At 40.1% G+C, this 22721-nt stretch overlaps 1 protein-coding gene across 4 annotated transcripts in view; it reads left to right on the top strand.

Moving 5' to 3' along the window:
- LOC306883136 (teneurin-2-like) overlaps positions 1-22721 on the top strand; it is a gene marked incomplete at its 5' end in the record, with an annotated part of 248305 nt that overhangs the window by 211804 nt on the left and 13780 nt on the right. For all 4 annotated transcript variants that reach the window (XM_079438244.1, XM_079438242.1, XM_079438243.1 and 1 more), the window contains 11 exons: positions 107-208; positions 2624-2818; positions 5358-5558; positions 5677-5862; positions 16144-16290; positions 17177-17387; positions 17774-17893; positions 18543-18804; positions 19194-19461; positions 21188-21331; positions 21995-22244. In XM_079438244.1, the coding sequence (XP_079294370.1) occupies positions 107-208; positions 2624-2818; positions 5358-5558; positions 5677-5862; positions 16144-16290; positions 17177-17387; positions 17774-17893; positions 18543-18804; positions 19194-19461; positions 21188-21331; positions 21995-22244 (2086 nt within the window). The remainder of the gene's footprint in view (positions 1-106; positions 209-2623; positions 2819-5357; positions 5559-5676; positions 5863-16143; positions 16291-17176; positions 17388-17773; positions 17894-18542; positions 18805-19193; positions 19462-21187; positions 21332-21994; positions 22245-22721) is intronic.

Genomic DNA, 22721 nt, shown 5'->3' with positions numbered 1-22721 from the left:
GAAGGATGTATTGGAGGACAGGACAAGATGAGAGCTGAATGTGGTGGTTACAGCTGTCAATGCCATCAAAGTGGCCTTTTTTAGAAAGGTTTCATTCTTTTTACAGACTCTGTGCAAGAGTGTCCCCGCAACTGTCATGGTAACGGAGAGTGTGTGTCAGGAGTATGTCACTGTTTCCCCGGGTTCCATGGCATGGACTGTTCGAAAGGTAAGAGACACTCCAATTACACCCCGAACTCTGTCGTACAGCAAGAGAGAGAGCTTGAGGGGGGAAAAAAACATTGACAGAGAGAGAGAAGTAAGAACAATTTTTACCTCATACTAGTGAAATGTAGAATAATCCATTGATGTCATATTTAAAATGATAGTTCACCCAAAAATGATCATTTTGTCATCTTTTATTCACCTCATGTTGTTCCAAACCTGTGCGATGATCCATTTTGGAAAGCCACTGTTTTGAGTCATATGGACAAATTTTATGGTGCTTTTTTGTCATTTTGGAGCTTGACAGCTCAGACCTTGAAAAGAATGACTAACTTCAAAAACTCATCATTATTCCACAACAGAAAGTCATACAGATTTACAATAACATGAGGATGAGTAAATAATGACATAATTTTTATTTTTGGGTAAACTGTGATTGGAAACCGTGGATTAGCATTAGCATTAGAGACATATTGAGCTATAGGTCTTATGCTGGAGATTGAAGTTCTCTGTCCAGTTCTCATCTACATGAATCTTATTGTCATCATTTCTTGACACCTCTGTACTTCTTCTGTCAATAAAATGCCAAAAACAAACTGCAAATAGTGCAAAACAGCATGCAGACTAGGGTCCAGACAGACATAAAGAAAAGCATGCAAAAACCCATGCAAGGGGGAACAGCAGTGAATTGTTGCCAGTATGGCACCAGCAGTGGGATTCAAAGAGCTGAACACATCAAAGATGTGTGTTAATCTCAGCGGTCCCTATGGCTCTACACACTCAACAGCCTTGGGTTTAGCCCAAGAGTCCAGACACCCTCTAGATGAGTATGTATGTGTGTGTGTTCCTGACCTAGCTATACGTTTTGGGACCAATTGGATTATATAATTTCCAATTTAATTTATGGACCATCATGAGAAGGAAAAAGGGTTTATAAATAGACTAAATCTTTGTTCAACTCTGGAACTACCAAAAGTTTAAGAGGTAAGAGATACCTCTGTAGTAATTATAATTAGCTGAGAATGACAGTTGTCAATGGGAAGTCCCCATTTAGATAGCTGGGTAAATGTGTGTTTTCAATTACCCAAAAAATTATTTTGCACAGCATGACTGAAAATACATTCACTGTATTTGCATACTTTCCTGTTATGAAGGTGCTTTAGTTCTATGACTCAGAGAAACTGAGATCTATATGTTACTAGAGGTCTCTCTCTCTTTCTTTCTCTCCCTCTCTCTCTTTCCCAGGCATAAGGATGACGAATGGTGGTTCATACAGCCCAATATCTCCCATTGTTCACCTGGGAAGCTCATGATTAATAGTTTTGTTACTGCAATGTTAAATTACATTTTCTTTCATTACAGTTTTCTCCAACCTTTCACAGCTGTCCACTCCCCCCACTACTGCTGACCGTGTGTGTGTTAATATCTTTACAATGCACAGAGCCTTGAGACTCTCATTGCAGAAATCACCCCAGGAAGTCTTTTTAGACTGCTGGTTACTAGACATCTTTCATTAGTGCTATTGGGTAATGTAGTTTAAGTCAAGACTCAGGTTCATATGCAGGCACAGTCTGTTCTGATCAGGTGCGGATATATACCATGCTATTGCCATGTTTTTGGACATGTCATGTACTATAATATTATTATGTTTTAGCAAATATACCTTTGTGTTACCATGTTTAAATACAAGCACCTTGATATTATTGTTTTTGGACATACATCATGTTAGTATGATGTTTTTTTTAAGTAATGTACAGTATCATAATATTATTATGTTTTAGGTCATGTATCATGGTGTTACCATATTATTAGACATGCACCATGATATTATGTTTTTGAGACACATGTAGTTCTTGTTTTGGAGTCAAACTTGAAGTACCTTAAATCCCATAATATATGAATATAGTAATCTCTTTGCTGGCTTTTTTATATATATACATTTCCTCATTTGTTAATTATTAGGTTAAAAGCATCTGCTAAATGAATACATGTTATCAACGTAATTTCAGTTTGCAATCAATCTAAAGTCTCAATAAGAGAATGTTCCACCAAACTGATTGCTGTTGAACGAGTTTGGTGCCTAAAGCTTAAGGTTCAGTTCATTATTTTAAATCATATGTCCTCAGTGACTTTTCTTAGCCTAGTGTTGTCAGATGTGTTCTCGGTACTTTTTTCCTAGTATCACACCATTCAGAGATACATTCATGACCACAACAGCCAGCCTGTTTCTCAGTCTCTTCATAAACCTACGCAGATTCTTTGTAAACATAATGAAAATCTCTCTTCCTATGCGGTCTCATTTGTCTCTCATGCTATTCAAGGGTCTTAAGAGGCAAAATGTTTCAAAAGAAATGAATAAGAAAATGTCAGACGCCACTCATATCAAACTGTGTCTTGTCTCTTCCTGTTTTTTCCCAAGCGGCGTGCCCAGTCCTCTGCAGTGGAAATGGTCAGTATGAAAAGGGATCGTGTATCTGCTATAGCGGATGGAAGGGTCCGGAATGCGATGTTCCCATCAGTCAGTGCATCGACCCCCAGTGTGGTGGTCATGGCACGTGCACAGAGGGCACATGTGTTTGTTCTCTGGGCTACAAAGGAGAGAATTGCGCTGAGGGTATGTGTGTGTGTGTAATAGTGTAACTTTGTGTAGATGGAGTTTCTTTTTCAATTGCTTAATAATATCCTCTGTGGTTGTAATAGCTGCATTCTGTGCATGTGGCTACTTGAAAAGGGAAACACACATTTTCACATATTCAAACAGTCATTTTTGGCTGTTTCCCCAGATTCACTGGTAGGTCTTAATGGGCTCCCACAAAAACACCTCGCAGAGATGAGGAAAGGGTAGAAAATATATTGATCTGGGTGGTGAGAGCAATAGTTTCGGTCTTGATTCATTTTTTGTGTTCTGTTGAGTTCAGTGGCTCTTGGGTAAGACAGTGACTGGCAATAAGAGAGAGAAGACAACTAGAAGAGTCCCAGGAGTCTAAAAATGGAAAGGGAAGAAAACAAAAAAGGTAGAGACAGAAGAAAAGAGATGAGGTATAAGAGGACAGAAGGAGAGGCAGAGATGAAAACAGCTAACAAACATAGAAATAGGTTGATGGAAAACAGAGTTTCAGAAAGTCTTTGCTGCTCATTACAGAGACAGTGATGGCAGCTAAACAAACAGAACAACAATAGCCTTGCATGTTAATGCTTTCTAATTCTCATTCTCTAAATCTCTAATTCATTATCAACAGTCTGGCTTCAAGTCCCACATTAAAGTGTTGAGAGGGGGATTGAAGATTTTTAAATGAATTGTTCACCTAAAAATGAAAATTCTGTCATTGTTTACACATTGTCGTTCCAAACCTGTTTTGTTTGTTTGTTTTGTCCATGTAACACAAAAGGCGAATGTTCATGGTGTTATTTTCAATAAATTGAAAGCATATAGCGAACATAATGGCAAAAAAGATGGTAAAAATTTCCAAGGACGAAATTCAACATATTAATAATGTCTAAACAAAAATCTAAAAATGCAAAAAGGATTGTGTCAGGGCTAGGTTTAAGGGATATAGAATATCATTAACTCGGTAAGAAGAAAGAAAAGAAAAGTCAATGGAAAGTTCCCAATATGGCAGAAAAGCAAATGTATGTGTGTAAAATAAGAGAGAATGTTTTTAGTGGGTCATGAGGAACTGAGGTGTTGCGGATCACAAGGTCAGCACTTTTGCTCCTTTCATTTTTTCCTGCCGCTCTAAGATTTTTCAAATCAGATATTCATCACAGCAGAGTCACTCAACCAATTTACCTGAAGTGCCGGTGACACAGAAATCGATATCTGTGATGTGCAGTTTCTGCAGCATAAACATTTGGCATGAATGGCTTTATGTGCGTGAGGGGAAAGGAGCAGCACTTCTGTCGGCCGAGGGGGGCCGAGGGGGGCTGAGACAGGGGTGTCACGCAGGGCACCTCAGGGCCGGGTAATTTGTCAAATGGCTTTCTCGCACTTTTCATGGCCAGATCTCTTCTTTCGCTCAGCAGTCGATATCAATTTTTTGAGGCACCCTGGATGGAACATGTGAGAGTCAAAAAGAGAGAGGAAGGGAGAGTAGGAAAGACTGACGGAGATGAGAAAGTGAGGGTTTGAGAGGTGAGTGTGAAAGGCTCTAGACAGGAAACTGCCATTCTCACACTTAAGGTGTGGGATATTGATTTTTCATGCTTAGATGAAAGACGTAGTATGTGCTTGTGCATGCCTTCTTCAAAATCCCAGAAAGCCCAGGTATATGTGAATATGCATCCTTTTATTTTATTTTCTTTGAATTTTTTTGGTATCCGTATATTGGTATTGGTATTGGTCAGCATGATTACATATAGATTTTCTTTTTTACAACAGTTCAAAAAACAAAAAGTTAATTAAGAGACTTACGTTTTAGACACCATATTGCCTGTTTTTGCTCTATTTCATCAACAAAAATAATTCCTAACACAGCCACAGCACTTGTTTGCGTCTCTGAGCAATAACGGTGTTTTGTTCCTGAATAAATCAATAAACTGTTTAAATGATTTGGTTCGATTGCAATGACTCATTTATTAACAGCGACTTGCTGACACCTACTGACGGTTTAATTTCACATTTAAAGTAGCTTTTCATTTAGGCCTATTTATTCTTTTTTAATCATTTCAAATGATTAATCGCATTAAACAGTGTGTAAAACATTTAAATGCCACTTTAGATTAAGCTTCTGTGTTTCCTCTGCATTTCAATGCATTTCAGATGAATTTTGTTGATACTGATTTAATTTGCCTGGTAACAAGTGTCCCCCTTGGCCTATCCCAGTTTTGCCTCCCTCCCACTGTTAAAATGTAACTAAGTAATTTTTACTCTGAGTACATTTTAAATGAGCTGTACCATTACAATTAATGTAATGGTACTTTTACTTGAGTATAATATTTTCATACTCTTTCCACCTCTTGCTGTGACATAAACTAAAGGCTTGGCCTTTAAAAAACAGGAACAAGCCCTTCAACATATCCCTCCCTAGCTTCCTTTTTAATAAAAAATGATGTCAACACAGGAAAGAAAACTGAGTTTATAAAGCAATATCATAGGGTCTTTTTTATTTCTGACAGATGAAGCCTTATTCATGACTCTCACCTTTTGTTCGCAGTTGACTGCCTGGATCCGACCTGCTCAAATAATGGCATCTGTGTGAACGGAGAGTGCCACTGTAAACCAGGCTGGGGTGGACCAAGCTGTGAGCTGCCCAGAGCACAATGCCCAGATCAGTGCCACGGTCATGGTGCTTTTATTCCAGACACAGGCGTCTGTAGCTGTGACCCCAATTGGATGGGCCCTGATTGTTCTGTTGGTCAGTCTGCATTTTTGATTGGATCTCAGTAATACAAATGTTTCATTTCATTATACCTGATTTCTAATGAATGATATGTAAATAGTGGTTTTACTGCTCTGTCCATTTCTACACACAGAGGTTTGCTCATTCGACTGCGGGACACATGGGGTATGCATGGGTGGCTCGTGTCGCTGCGAAGAGGGCTGGACAGGTGCGTCGTGCGACCAGCGTGTGTGTAACCCGCTCTGTGTGAAGCACGGCACCTGTAAGGATGGGAAGTGCGAGTGTGAACAGGGCTGGAACGGAGAACACTGCACCATCGGTAGGCATACGCCCAGCCCTGAACCAGGAACTGATCTTTTCCTGCACCCTATACTCACTATTACAACAGACGCCAAAGCACTGTATCTGCTCTGCCTCTACTGATCTTTTGAGCATTATATAGAATCCCTCCTTTTTTCTTGAAGCTTAATGTGAGAGGGACCTGTTTTTGGATCATCCTTGTTGGTCCTAGGGCAGCAATGTTATCAACCAGTCAGATTTTAGGGAAAGGGTTAAAGCTGGGGTTAGGGTCTAAAACAGTGCTCTCTTATTTTTGGCCTAAATTATGGTTTGGGCCAGGGGTGTCCAAACTTGCTGCTGGAGGGCCACTATCCTCCAGAGTTCAGCTCCAACTCACTTGCCTGGAAGTTTGTAGTATGCCTACTAAGACCTTGATTAGCTAGGTCAGGTGTGTTTTATTGGGGTCGGAGCTAAACTCTAAAGGACAGTGGCCATCCTGAAGCAGGATTGGACACCCCTGGTTTGGGCAATGGCTTCTTAAGGACCAGCAAAGGATGTTGATCCGGGAACATGACCTACATGCATGCAGCTCAGGGATTTAGGAGAACTCCAGGAAAAGTTTATGCAAGTGATTTTTCTCTTGACTGATCCATCAGGATGGGATATATAGTACATGACTCTAAAACCATTAATATTAAGGCCATGCTCCAAAAGCTGCCCAAAACTCCTGTGGTCCACATTTTGGTAATATAAATCCAGAGGGATTGCAGTCTGCTGTAGAGTCCACAAAAGTGTGCATCGATACATACTGTAGTGGCTACAAAGGAGACCCTCATGAGCACCCATCTAAATGATGAAAATTAAAAAATGGGATACCTTATGGCCACATTCCAGCACACCCAAACCAGCTAATCAATCTCTTCGGGGTCACTAGAAACATCCAAGCAGATGTGTTGGAGCTAAGCTATGCAGGAAAATGATCCTTTAGGAGCAATATTGAACACGCCTTCCCTACGTTCTTGTGAAAACGACAAGTGACAGCCATTAAATGACTGTAAGTACAACTCAAGTGCATCATTTGACCCAAATCTCTGAAAGAGATGTTTATAGCATTTGAAGGTTGAGAATAACCAATTAAAAGCTTGACTTTAAATCAGTTTGGAAGCATTTTCCCATAAGCTTATACAAGTTGTAAATAGGCCATAAGACAGACCAAGGTGAAATCAGTGGCCATGGGGTCAGTAGGTGTAGGAGAGATGAATGAGGTGCTGAGGTGCAAGAATGTGTGGTGGTGGGGGGTTATTGAGGAGAATTAGACTGTTCCTCTGTCTGGTGTTGGGCTGATAGACTTAGTCATGTTTGATCACGTCTCACACAGCGGAGGCAGATGTGTGGGCTGCTGGGTAATGAACAGTTCTTGCGGAGTAGCAGCAACTGATGAAAGGTAGAGGCGTCTTCACCTTGATAAGTCACTCCTCTTTTTGTCTTGACTTCTTTGTCTCAAAAATAGACTCAAAAGCCAGAGTTTTCCTTTCTCTCATCATCTGTGGATATGTGTGCATGTTTGTCTGTCACTCCAAAGATGACACAAGCGACAAAGAGTGCTTTGCCTTTAATCCTTTTCCCCATTGTATGCCACAACAGGAAGTCTGTCTGCTTATTGTCACCAAACTCTTTCTATAGGCTAAAAAAGCCTTGTAAATGGCTTCCATCTTCAGTTTCCATTTTTATTTCTCTGAATTCTTCTGGTTCTAACTGATTCAAATGCAACACATGTATTCATTTGTCTTCTTGTTATGACGCATTTTTGTTTCCTCTGAATGTCCTCTCTGATGCAGACTTTTGGGATGGAAGTATTGAAGGTATTGTACCTCGTCGTACTGTGACTAGTGCTAGCTGCACTTTAGTCTGGTCGTGAGCAACCCCCCCCTCTCCCTGCTTCTGATAGCTTGGCTGCATAACAACTGTGTGCTTCTGTTCGTAGAGTAGCCATTGTGGAGTAGAATGTCATGTCGAGTAGGTTCATAGTGCTAGTCTGTGTTCTTCAACGTTTGTGTTTATATTCTTGTTGTCAGATGATGATGATAGTATAGCTGTAATCATCTGTTTTGCAGCTTGTTGCTTTTTAAATGTCCCTCTCCTACAGCATTAACTGAGCTACAAAAGTGCCCAATCTGTCTGAGCCACTTAGAACAATGACTTTTCAATCCTTCAGATTATGGGGTAATACTATACATTAGAGTGGCCATGTGACACATATTATTTAATAGATAGTAAGCAGACATCCTAAATGTCTACCAGAAGTTATTACAGAGACAGTCTCACTGGAGTAAACTGAGGATAGATGTCTTGCTCAAGTTATTGATTGAGTCAATGAATGATTCATAACATATAATAATAAATCTCAATGCCAATTCAACCGGTTCCGCTCGGCCCACTCCAAGCGGGACTCAGACCGGCAGCAGCCAGCATCGGGAGGCAGGCACGCTAACAGGGACGCTGAAGACTTAAATCTTTAGAGTCAGTTGCTAGTGCCTCTTGAGGACAAGGGGAGTGAGCTTTACCTGCACAACTCCCCTTAGATGGCCCAAATTATCATGGCACATCTCAGTGTGTCTACTGTACTTAGGGCTTTATGAATCCTTGGCAAAGTCTTGGCTCATGAATGTTAACCTGGTGATTAGATGGTTATCTTGCAATGTCAGAATGACATGAAGATTCATGAGTCAAGTAATTGCCATGTTGTCAAAACCAGCCAGTATTTCAGGTCTGTCAGTTAAGGTGGAGCAACAGTTTGAAAATAATCTTGCAGAACCAGTTAAATATTGTTACGGGTTTCTAACAAGCTACCTGAAAAATCACATTTGGTTTAATGACATTTCAAGTTAAATCTATCGCTTCTGTAAAGGGATAGTTCACCCTAAAATGAAAATTCTGTCATTAATTACTCACCCACATGTTGTTCCAAATCTGTAAGACCTTTGTTCATTTTTAGAACACAAATTAAGATATTTTTCGATGAAATCTGAGAGCTGACCCTGCGTAGACAGCAATCCAACTACCACGTTCAAGGCCCAGAAAGGTTGTAAGGACATCATTAAAATAGTTCATCAGTGGTTCAACCTTAGTTATATGAAGCTATGAGAATACTATTTTGCAACAACTCTTCTCTTCCTTGTCAGACTCCACTGCCATTCACAAGAGTACTCTTCTCGTAGCTTCATAAAATTAAGGTTGAACCACTAATGTCACATGGACTATTTTAACGATGTCTTTACTACCTTTCTGGGCCTTGAACATGGCAGTTCCGTTGCTGTCTGTCAGAAAGCTCTTGGATTTCATCAAAAATATCTTAAAGGGATAATTCACCCAAAATTGTTGTTCCAAACCTGTAAGAACTCCGTTCATCTTCGGAATACAAATTAAGATATTTTTTATGAAATCTGAGAGCTCTCAGACCCTCCAGACAGCAAGGATCCTTACACGATCTAGGTACTGAAATGTAGCAAGGAGATCAGTAAAATAATCCTTGTGACATCAGGGGCTCAACTGTAATTTACGAACCTACGAGAATACTTTTTGTGTGCAAAAGAAAAAAAAAGACTTTATTCAAATTCGTCTCCTCCGCGTCACCTTAGCGCCATTTTGGAGAATTTCTGCTGGACAGAAACTGCGTACGCTCTTCTGTGTTAGCCGCATACCGGATGCACTGTTGTTGTTCAAATCAAAGTGTAAATATACGTAGAAGACGTATCCTCGCGGTGCGGATGCACTGTTGTTGTTCAAATCAAAGCATAAATATACGTAGAAGACGTATCCTCGCGGTGCGGATGCACTGTTGTTGTTCAAATCAAAGCGTAAATATACGTAGAAGACGTATCCTCGCGGTGCGGATGCACTGTTGTTGTTCAAATCAAAGCGTAAATATACGTAGAAGACGTATCCTCGCGGTGCGGATGCACTGTTGTTGTTCAAATCAAAGCATAAATATACGTAGAAGACATATCCTCGCGGTGCGGATGCACTGTTGTTGTTCAAATCAAAGCGTAAATATACGTAGAAGACGTATCCTCGCGGTGCGGATGCACTGTTGTTGTTCAAATCAAAGTGTAAATATACGTAGAAGACGTATCCTCGCAGTGCGGCTGACACAGAAGAGCGTACGCCGTTTCCATCCAGTGGATATAATACAAAATTATGCTGCGCTGACATAGAGGAGACGAACTGTTGAATAAAGTCGTTATTTTTGTTTTCTTTGCATACAAAAAGTATTCTCGTAGCTTCGTAAAATTACGGTTGAAACCCTGATGTCACATGGATGATTTTACCGATCTCCTTGCTATGTTCCTGGACCTTGATCGTGTAAGGACCCTTGCTGTCTATGGAGGGTCTGAGAGCTCTCAGATTCCATCAAAAATATCTTAATTTGTGTTCCAAAGATGAACAAAGGTCTCACGGGTTTGAAACAGTGTTAATTTCGTTGACGAAGACGACAACGAAAAATATTCGTCAACGAACCTTTTTTCTGTGACTAAGACGAGACGTTGACGAGCTAAAACTAATATCTGATGATAAAAACTATTACGAAATGTATGCGCGTCTTCGTTAACAAGACGAGACGGGACTTAAATGTTATTTGAGGACTACGGACATTCAAAATACATCCTATAGGCTAAGTTAACTGTCTTGTCTTTCAAAATGTGCGTCTCTGTCATTGGATAAGGTGCGTTTGCATGGCAGCCGCAGTGGACGGATAGGCTACCAAAACGCGAACTAGCGATCTGAAACAATGGCCTCAGCACCCGAAGGGTTAGGGAGTGGGTGACCAGACGTCCCGTTTTTCTCGGGAGTCACAATTCATTGTCGATTAATTTAAAGTCAGTGAAGGTGCGATAGGCGGAAACACGCTGATAGAAGTGCTCTCTCTCGCACACGCTCCACTTCTTCAGTTCTCATACAGCGCGCGATCAGTTCTCAGTGCTCAAATACACACACAGCAGTCCACATGTCTCTCATGTAGAGCATCTCACGGAAATACAGTCCATTATGGTTTAAGTGAGCTTAAACAGGTGGGTGAAAACTGAATGTATGTCAGTAGGCTATTACATACATACCTTCCGTCTTAAAAGGACAGCATTCCTAATTATCTGTCATAAATGTTAACCAACAAAAGATGTTAAATAAATGTATACTTGTTAAGTAAACATACTGTATCTGAAAAATGAGTTTAATTTATATCTCTACCAAAAAATGAAAATGTATTCCAGTTTTTCCAAATTCAATCCTTGATTCAAATTTCTCATAACTAAGCTTAATTGTTTTGGTCTAAAGAGAGAAGAATTGATGACTGTTTTTGTTAGAATACTACATATAAAATAGCTACCAAAATAAATGTTGGTAACTGCAGTTTGACTAAAAGTAATGACTAAAAGTTGACAAAAATGCAATGACTTTTCGTCGACTAAAACTAGACTAAAACTATGAAAGACTCAAATGACTAAAATGTGACTAAGACTATTAAGCATTTTCGTCTCAAGATAAAGACTAAGACTAAATCAAAAATGCCTGTCAAAATTAACACTGGTTTGAAACAACATGAGAGTGAGTAATTAATGACAGAATTAAATTTCTTTGGTCAACTATCCCTTTAAGTATTAAGCTTTGTTACCACAGTAATGTAAGAACCTTAAATATGCACAACAGCACCACGCTTTTGCAATGCATTGACTAAGCAAATGCATTTGCATACTTGAGTGCTTGTTCATTAACATAAAAGTATTTATTTTTATAGGTAGGATTTATTTATGCATCTTTGAAGGAATTATGCCATAGAATGGCGCCGTATACTTATTAAAGGACCAGTCTCTCTGGAGCAACATGAGGTTAAGAGTCTTGCTCAAGAGCACAATAGTGACGGCTTCTTTAGGTGGTTGGAACCAATGAACTTCAAGTTAATAGACTTGAGCTGGAACCACTACAGTACACCACCCCCCTTCCCTCCAACTTTTAATGGAGCAGAGTTAAAGGCTGGGTCAACTACATGACTCTAAGCATGATGGGAATGCTTGCATTTAAGTAGACTCCAGTTTCTACTAGAGGCAGAGCAGCACTCACCAGGACACACCAGTTCCTAGCAGCCTTTATGTTTGCACAGAGCAGAGACACAGGAGGCAAGTCGTCCTACACGTCCATCAAGTCTGCTTCAGACAAAAGAGCTAAATTACAGAGGACACTGCAGAGTGGAGACAAAGATCACATAGAATTTGCTCTACCTGAGGGATATAGATCACTACTGCGAGTAAAGGGATCGGGAGGGAGTGGATCCTAAGATAAATGTGAAATTTCATGAGCCATTGGTGCAGAGTGGGTCAGGAGCAGTGAGCAACGTTTTTAATGCACATATTTCGGCACACAGAGTGCAGGACCACAGGAGGCATGGTAATGACTTTGTCTCAGCGCCTGCATGTGTTCTAACTCCTAGGATGAATACTAATGGAGGGGCAGGCGTGTGTGTGCTTTCCTGAGAAGGGGAGTGTGGTGTGTTTGCAGGGAGAGCAGGATAATGAGGAGTTTAACTGCAGGGACCCACAGTGATCACCTGAATGCTCATGCATCAGTGAACGGAAGCAAGTCTGGAACAAGAGCTAGCGACAATAGTTACTTGATTTAAATTTACATCTCTAATTGGCCAAAATGACTGCAGGTCAATGGCTGCTGGAGGCATGGACTTTGTATGCTAGGGTATCCTGAGTGGATGCGAGTTGCACTTGATTTGATTGGCTCATGAGTGGAAACCACGCCCACCATACAAGACAAACCCATATGTCCTTTTAGGGAAAAGAAAATTGCAGAAAAAAATGTTTGACCGTTTCCAAACAGGTTTCCCAAACACACTAGGCCTGTGAGAGAACTTGTTCAATGCGCACGGGACATTACCCAGTCTGCTATAGTTCAGAAACCATTCGAGTGAAAATTTTCAGCTTTTACTATTCCCATGCTGAAGTTTAGGATGTTATTTGACTTTGTAGTAGTACATGGAACTCTATAGGTGAGGAAAACCCAGACAGAGGGCGTTTTATGCAGTAGGTGCTCACTCCCTGTGGGACTTTATCTGTCTCTTCCTAAGGCGAATTTGGAGGATTTATGAATCTAACCTTTATTTTATGACCTTTGAAGGCGAGAGGGCTGCAGGCCAGTGGACGGGATAGTTAGGTGGAGGACTGGATTTCTCTTCCACACATTCTTTCTCCCCTGTAATATCCCATCCTTTAAGACAGTTAAGTAATTTCTTTCTGTCTTTCTTTGCCTGCAATTCATGCAGTCCTGCAAACCTACTATTCTTTTCTTTTGCCGTTTTTTCCCCTTTCCACCAATCCATCTGTCTCTTTCTATCCATCTCTCCATCCATCAACTGCTGACTGTTGCTATGCAGCGTGCTTCTTTCCCCATCTCACCTTTGCGTACCTCTCTCATACAGTGTGCGCTGACTCATAACTCAAGGCAATCTCAGCTCCTTTTTAAGTAGATTACAATAGAGTCAACCTGCATTACTTTAGCCAGGTGGCTTAATAGTTTGTGAAATCCCACTTTATTCTAGTTAGTGTTCTGAGAATCGACTGGGCTTTGGCATGAAAGAGGGGCCCTGCTCAGTGCTGCCCAATGAGAACGATCAATGGTCAGCATAGATTTTGCTATCCTGGTGTTTCATAAGAATTTGGCTGCTTAAAATGGCAGCTCCATTTAAAAGGCAATCATTGCTAAGTGACTTTCCTCTCAGCTCAATATTGCGTGACAATCGATGCATAGCAGGCTGTTAATGTGGCATCTCAAGGACCCCAGAAATTGAAAATTACATTAATTAAAGTAACATTTGATTTGAGTCACAATGGCTGGGCTGAATGCGTCCCAGTGCATGCTGGGTTTTCACATTCCTCTGGTCGAGGCCATTTCATTTCACTCATTCACTTAATTTCATCTGAAGTGTCTGTCACCTGCGCCGGGTCAGCTGCCAATAATACTATATAGCCTTGCGATGAAGGAAAGCGGCTCCTTCCAAAAGGCTGTGTTTCCAGGGTAACCATAAGCGGAGGCTGTGAAAACACTAACAGAAGTGTTAACTGTTAGAGATTGAACTCCGGGGCACCAGCGATGGTTTCTGATGACACAGTGTGAGGTCACAGCGTGGTTTTCGTTTTACAGCGAGGTAAGAGACGATGCCCACGGCAGTGCTGAGATTTTTAGACCACATGTTTTATTTACACAAAACTCCTGATGACTCGGAAATGTCAGGTCATGGCTCTAGAGTGCTTAATTATGGACTGGTGTGGCTAAAGGAGAATAGTGCTTATCCTTTTCATTTCTCTTTGTGTTTGTTCATCTCAGTCTCTGCCTCTCCCAGAGAGAGCTTCCTTAAAACGTTTACATCAATCCACGTTCTTCTCAAAACTGTTGTGGCAAGATTGTTTTCCGTCTTTTGTCTTCTAGGAAGACTGTTTATCCCCTAACTGCATACATTAAACACACACACGCCACACTTCACTCCAAAAACTTGATATATTTATCAAAGTACTTTTTTCTGTTTCTTGAAAACGTGGGAAAGGTGACATATCATTAAAATCCAACTTTTTCTGTGTTTAAGCGCTATAATCTGGTCCCCAGTGCATCTACCAGCCCAGAAAACGTGAAAAAGAACAACCCAGTGCATTTTTTTGGAAAGCCTTTCTCTGCAAGCTTGTGAAAAAACGAACCGCTCAGATTTTGCTTCCCCCGTGATGTAGAAAGGGGATATTATTATAATATTGCCGCCTCTTAATTTGCAAGTTTCTGCCCATGGTGCCCCCATTATGTTTTCACAGGTGGTGAAAGTTCAAGAAAAGCATGCTAACTATTTTGTCTTTGGCTGTACTGAAGAACACAGAACACTATTTAGAGTCCCAGCCTCGGAGGAGACAAGAGAGCAGTGGATTTATTTATTTATTTACTGTATATTACGCTGCTGCCACACAGATCTAATATAAACGTAATTTTTTTCTCAGCTGTTTACCTTCACAGACATAACCGACTGTTTTTGTGTGCTTTTAACATAAACTTTTGTGTATTTGACAGTTTAAGCACAATAAGACATGGAAGCACTTAGTTTAGTACTCACATGCCTGTGACAGCCGCTTTCTGTGCGTGTGCTTCAAATGCACTAAGAAAACTATATATCAGAGGTTTAAACTAATATGGTTTAAAACGCATGATTTCAGTGCGATAGACATGATAATCAAAATCAAACAGAAGTTTTTTTTTTTAGCAGAGTATCTGATGTACGAGCTGTAAAGGCACAGCCCTATTCTGGAAAAGGGGGCGGGGAGCAGCAACTCATTTGCATTTAAAGAGACATGCACAGAAACAGCATGTATCTGCTTCCGCTCCAAATAGACATTTTCAGAATGATATAATAAATGATCTGTGAGTATTTTGAGCTGAAACATCACAGACACATTCTGGGGACACCTGAGACTTATATTACACATTGTAAAAATGGACATAATAGGTCTCCTTTAAAAGAAGTATACTTCTACACCTTCATATTCTGGCACTATGTTCTTATTTGCAAGTCTTTGATTCTCACACACACACAGGCTCGTACTTCAAACTAAAGATGCGCCCTAATCTGATCTGTAGTCTCCAGTCTGTCTTAACTATATAGCATTGCTCTCTATCCAGACAAATCAAATCAGCTACTGTAAATGAACAGTCGGAGAGTGTATGTGCTCTTTACAAATATCCCCTCCTGAATGGAAGAGTTTTGATAAATTCATTTGCTACCAACGGCGGCTATCAGTGGATTCTACCGAAGATAATTTAATTGCTCTCAGAGTTTGAACTGATTTGAGGTGTGAATAGTAATGCTTTTCAAATACTTCAGATGGGCATTGAGCGCATTGGAGGCAGATATGGTTGTGTGAGAGCACTGATGCATGTCTGCCTGTAGTGTCACAGCCAAAAGTTTGAAAACCTAGACACCTGTTTTAGAGCTATTTGTATAAAATTGCATTAAACGGATGCAAACAGGATTTTTTTTTTGTCTTTTAATTTTAAGAATAAAATATTTTATTTTTTCACAAAGTAAATATTCAATTGCAATTTGGTTTATTTCTGTTCTGTTTGGTTCCATTCAATTCAATTTAGTTCAGTTGAACTTTGAACTCTAAACTATTTCTAGCTTGTTTTCAAACTTTTGGTCACAATTATTGATATATCAGTGCTCTGATGACTGGCGTGATGGATATCAGCTTCTCTAAACAAATCTTCCTTCTCTTTCTGTCTGTTGCAGATGGCTGTCCAAACCGATGTAATGGAAATGGACAGTGTCTGCTGGGTCAAAACAGCTGGCACTGCGAATGCAAGACTGGATGGAGAGGTACCGGCTGCAATGTCGCCATGGAGACTTCATGTGCAGACAACAAAGACAACGAAGGAGGTGAGAGATCTTTTGTTAACTCTGTGGGAACTTTGTGACAAAGATTGTATGTGATTGGAACAGCCACATGTGCACAGGAACAGCTGCTGTGTGTAATTTCTGTAATTTCAGGAACAGCTGCTGTGAGTATTTTTATGTAATTCCAAACGGAATTATGTAAAAAATAATGACAATTAGAATCCACATAATTCTCCCTGTTTGCCATTGTCCCTACAAACAGGTAGTCAAAATCTAACCACACATCATTAAGTGAACAAAAAGTTATTGCTAGATAACACCACAGTGGAATTCTTCTTATGAATGGCTTACTTATAGTAAATTAAGCTGGCATAGTGGAAAGTTTTTTTTTTTTACATTGAACAAATTACACACTGCAGCTGAAATGTATTTCATGCTCTAATGGGATGAGAGTGGCTGTTTAGTACACTAACCAGATGTGGCAACTTTTTGTATGTATCTATACCTCTGCTCACAATTCTTGAATGTGTAAATTTCATAGGAATAAGCTAACCTTTTCTCAGAAAGTAACTAGAGCTGGACTGTTGGCTTTCATCTGAAATGACGGATTAAAAAAAGCAAGTCAGATGTTCTGTAGTAAGTAATTTAATTCAAAGCCTAAAGGTGAGGGAAAGAAGAAAGCGCTTTTCGAACTCTTTGGTAAATGAATTCTGGAACAGAGACAAAATTCAAATCCAACATCTTTGTGTTCAAAACCTACAAAAACACTTTGATGAAATGGCCTCTTGTTCAACAGATGAAGAATGTTCCCTTTTTTTGAACAGAGAACGAGATGAAGAGAGAAATCTTTAGCAGCCTTAGGCAGCTCTGATTGATTGTGCACCATTGTGATTTGACATTAATCACACCGCTGTTTTCTTTCTTCTAGATGGTCTGACTGACTGTATGGATCCAGACTGCTGTATCCAAAGTCCCTGCCAGAATAGTCCGCTTTGTAGAGGGTCCAGGGATCCCTTACTGGTCATCCAGCAAGGCCAGCACCCTGAGCAGAAAGTCCGTTCCTTCTACGACCGTGTTAAGATGCTAGTGGGTCGGGACAGCACACATATAATCCCTGCAGACAATCCATTTAACGCAAGGTAGATTGCTTTACTGCACACAACAACTTGGTAAATTTCATGTCTCTTGTATTGTACAGTAGAAGAAAAATGAAATATCCACTGAAGTGCACACAATTTATGCTATATCTGTTGAGAGAAAATTGAGTGCTAGGATAGTTATTGTCAGTTCTGTGCTATTTCGTAACCCCAGAGCTATTTTTGAGGAATTGTATCGATTGTTGTAAGTGGTGCTACAACATCTTCCTGTCTCTTTCTACTGTTTTTCTTGGAATAACTGACAGATGTGTTGGCTAATGGGAAATGTATGGGATTTTTTTGACAGCAGTTGTTGGATTGATGATATCGCTTTGGATTTATTGGTTATCGAGCAGCTGATGTCTTCTTGTTTGTTCTTCGTTCTCCAGTCTGGCATCACTGATCAGAGGTCAGGTGGTGACAACAGATGGAACCCCGCTGGTGGGAGTTAATGTGTCGTTTGTCAAGTACCCACAGTATGGCTACACCCTCACACGCCAGGATGGAACGTAAGTTTACCGTAGTACTCGTACCAACCAGGGTTCTCCACAAAGAATTTACTTTTTAAATTGTACTTCAACTGAGAAGTGAGGTAGCAAACTGGATGCAGATATGCCATTTAATTTGAATGCAACTGTAATTTTTAACTGGAAATGCAGTTTATAAATGTTGTAAAAATGGTTTAATGGATGGATGGTGTCTTGTGGCCATTTAAATTCAAAGTCACACTCATGAATTCAAAGGGAGCCAATGCTTCAGTTCTGAGTTTTGGCCAACCCTGGTACATACACATCCAAGCCGATCATCCAAGCAACGAACAACCCTTTCCCCTCTGAAACATTTTGATTATTTCTGCCGCCAAGCCTTATTTTGTGACTTACTTGTTTACATAAGCTTCTAGTGATTTAGAGAGCTATATGCTAACTGAACAAATCTTTATTAGATTCATTTAGAGCCAAGTAAACTCAGCCTCTCCATTGAAATGACTGCAATCTATCAAAACAATGAATTATCCCTCCCAGAGAAATGGCATTTTTAATGGTAAAAGCATTCAGAATGTAATGGCGCTATCAATAACTGAGAATAATAAGTACATATTTGTTTTTTTTTGTTGTACTCTGTTTTCCTTTCCCCCTTCCTCTTGCTCTGTGTCATTAGATTTGACCTCATTGCCAATGGTGGAGCCTCTCTCACCCTCCGATTCGAGCGGGCTCCATTTTTGAGTCAAGAGCGCACAGTGTGGCTCCCGTGGAACATTTTCTATGCCATGGACACTCTGATGTTAAAGACAGAGGAGAACACCATCCCGAGCTGTGACCTCAGCGGCTTTGTGAGGCCTGATCCTGTGGTGGTGGCCTCACCCCTTTCTTCTTTCTTCAGTTCCAGGCCAGGAGAGAGGTCCATCATTCCAGAGACACAGGTATTATTAAATCCTCGCTTCCTTGAAACATTCATTTCTGTAATTAGCAGATTAATGCGTTTTGCACTGATGGGATCCTTCAGTTACACTTTACCTTTCAATTTAGCTCACTTCAACATCCCAAATATAGCTTTTTTCACTTTATTCGTGTTCCTTCACCACTCTCTCCTTGGTCATTAAATTAGTTGACAGGTTGTTAACCTGACGAAACTCACAGGTCATCCCTCATCAACCATTTTCACTCTAATTATACTCTTTTTTTGCATTTCCCCTTCCTTTCATCTTTTTAGTCTTTCTTCTACCCCCTGACCTTTCTAATCATGTCCTATTCTTGTTTGAAAATACCTTTTTCCAATGACGTGAAAATCATTCTTCCATCTCTCCGCCAGGTTCTGCATGAGCAGCTAGAGATTCCTGGCACCAATCTGAAGCTCTGTCACCTGAGTTCACGGACCCCAGGTTACCGCTCTTTGCTCAAGATCACCATGACTCAAGCCGTGGTGCCTCTCAGCCTGGTCAAAGTCCATCTGATGGTTGCCGTAGAGGGACACCTCTTCCAGAAGTGGTTCCATGCCTCACCCAACCTTGCCTACACCTTTATCTGGGACAAGACGGATGCATACGGTCAGCATGTCTACGGCCTCTCTGATGCAGTGGGTAAGCATACATAATTAATTGTGACAGGAATGGTGGCTTAGTTATTAGCACACATGCTCCAAACAAAGTTATTATCCCATTGAAGTTACTGGTCCTACAAAAATATAACTTTTTGTGTAATTGATATGAAACAAGTCTTTTTTTCAAATTTTGTCAATTTATAACAAAATTTAACCAAACAAATGCGTTTTGATGCTCTTTAATATGGCACAACACAAAAACATAATTTTGATCCATCACTAATGTAAATACAAAGTTTGGTCTTGGTGCAATGGAAATAGGAATGACTTTCAGTTCATAACAGTTACAGAAAATGAATATAACAGTAAAATGTAAGTTATGTGCTGGCAAATGCATTAAACACACCTCTCAAGTGCATTAAACGGCACAAATGCTCTGTCTGCACTTAACATGGTACCCAGCCCACATTAAACTCTCCTCTTATGAGCCTCTTTTGAAACGGTTAAGGTAAAGTGCTCTCATGCTTTGATCAGCTAGGGTTGTGTGCTTTTTCAAATTCGTCTTATCATACAAACATGCTTTTCACTACTTTAAGTAAATTTAATAACAGATGTTCTCCACATTACAACAACCCAAAATCCAACTAATCCATTCTAAAAGAACAGTCATCCTCCAGATTGGCTTGTGACACTGTGAAATTCACCTGTCAAATATAAACATTTATCCATGTTTGGTGCTTGATGGGTGTTTATTTGGGACCCTAGGGATGGTAATGACCGTTCAGGACACACGGCAGTTAATAAGCCATGGGTAATCGGTCACTCTGCTGACTGAACACAGCAAGAGTTAACACATCAGACAGGATTTGTGCTCATGCGTGTGAACGTAGGACCCAAAGATCATTCAGCCTGACCGTCCCTGTCAGAGAAACACACAGGTTCAGAGAGCAGCGGCAGTGAGCTGAGGGAAACGCTGAGAACAGCACTCTGTCTGGTGTGACCTCCTTATAACACCCACTAATCTCTTTGTCTTTCCGCTGCTTTCTCAGCCTGTCTACCTTCCAGCTATCTACATCTTTTTCATTTATATTTTGAGGTACCCACAGTCCCACTCGCATCTACACAGCTATAAATTCTCACCTGCCTCGTCGGTATATCTCCATATGTATTTATGCTAATGGATCATGGAGTTGTGCTCCACTTTTCAAGAAATAGAAGGAAAGTTTTTTTGTGGAAAGACGTATCTTGCAATGACCCTGTGGCAGCAGCACAGATCACACGGTCCAGTTGGAGAAGTAAAAGCTGAAGTCATGTCCAGCCACAGGGTGTCTGAACAAATCACGTTCACACTTTACCGAGGTGCTTTGTGGTTGTGAAAGCACCCCAGCTGTGGTGATTTGTGAAGGCTTGCCCAGAACCTGATATGTCCTACTCTTCCCAGCAGTCTGCAAAGAGAAATGTTGTGATGATTGATGCAGGGTCATTTATAGCTTACAGTTGCCTTATATGTGTGTCTCTAAGTGCTGAATTTTGATTGTTTCTCTAAATTTCCTGGCTTTTAATTTAGCATGTGGTTTTCAAATAAATATTTATATTCTCGCTCACTGTTTCTCAGCTAGACTCCCCATCCAATCTGCTTGCATTGTATGTAAATTAATCATCTCTAATATTGGCCTGTCATGTAGTTAATTAAATGCTGTTTTGATACATTTTGTGTACTCTCTTTTTTCCCTCTCTCTCTCACTCGCTCTGTCTTTGTCCCCAAGTCTCTGTGGGGTATGAATATGAATCATGTCCTAGTCTGGTGCTGTGGGAGAAGAGGACAGCTATGCTTCAAGGCTATGAGCTGGAACCTTCCAATCTGGGCGGCTGGTCTCTGGACAAACACCATATACTCAACCTGCGCAGTGGTATGAGCCTCATGTTCTTGTATGCACCTGTTTTGTGTGTATTTATTTATTTATTTATTTAGATGGGGAATTAGTGGCAACACTTGATCCCATAATGAAATAAGACATACCCAAAGGAGAACTACATATATATATGTATATATATATGTATATATGTGTGTGTGTATATATAAACCTTGCAAGAGACCTTGAATGTAACTTGAACTTCAGGGGGGAAATATTAGAAGGCCCTTTATTCACTTTTATTTCTGGTTATTTATAGTATTATTCGATAAATAGTTAAACTTAAACAAATGCTTGATAATTACGTGAACTGTAACAAGTAATTATGGTCACTTAAAATTCCAATCTTGATTGTCGCTGGTTAAACTGTAAAGTAACTTATTTTTGGACTAGTCTCATACCCGCCGAGACCGAGATTTGAGGTGACGAGAGGGCCATCCCTTTCTAACACACAGGGAGTCTTATGTGATGTGATGCCTGGCTGCTTTCAGTGGAAGAGCCTGTCATTTTGATCAATAATTTAATGTAATGCTCTGAAAATGTGGTTGTAATGTTCAGAAATGGCTCAGGTAAACAGCTTTTACTAAAAAGGATCTTTTGAAAATAGCACTTTCTTTTTTCATTTATATGGTTATTGTTTCTTTATTCATCTGACACCAGGCATCCTTCATAAGGGCAGCGGTGAGAACATCTTTGTGTCCCAGCAGCCACCCATCATCACAAGCATCATGGGTAATGGGCGTCGAAGAAGCATCTCATGCCCGAGCTGTAATGGCCTGGCTGATGGAAATAAGCTGTTGGCACCTGTAGCCCTGGCAGCAGGCATTGATGGCAGCCTCTACGTCGGAGACTTGAATTTCGTACGCAGAGTTTATCCCAACCTCAATACCACACGCATACTGGAGCTCAGGTATTGAGAAAGGAGCAGAGGAGACGTTTGTTGTTCCCGTTCACACCAAGGATGATAACTACAGTGCTATAATTAACTATATTTTAAAACAAAGTTTTAAAAATCATTCTAAATTTAAAAGAAAAGCAGTCCACAACTAATAACAGTAACAGCTCAGGGGAAAAATATGATTGGAATCATTTTAATTTTTTTTTTTCCAGCTAATGATAAAATCATTAGCAGCCGATTAGAATTCATTCTGCTTTTAAAGGCTTGAGCATTTAAAGTGGCAGGCGACAAAACTGCGGCACACACTTTTAATAAGCAAAATGTTATTGTAGACACTAATATAGTTATCGTCCTTGGGGAGGATTTTACTTTTACCTAGATTTAATTGTTTTTTTGTTTTTTGTTTTTTATCAGTTTACTCTTAAATAAAATACACAATATATATTTTGTCATGATATATTGGAATAATTGTGATTCTTGTTCTTTTCT

Source organism: Barbus barbus (genome assembly GCF_936440315.1).
Source record: "Barbus barbus genome assembly, chromosome: 17".
Lineage (NCBI taxonomy): Eukaryota > Metazoa > Chordata > Actinopteri > Cypriniformes > Cyprinidae > Barbus > Barbus barbus.
This window is presented reverse-complemented; position numbering and strand designations above follow the sequence as displayed.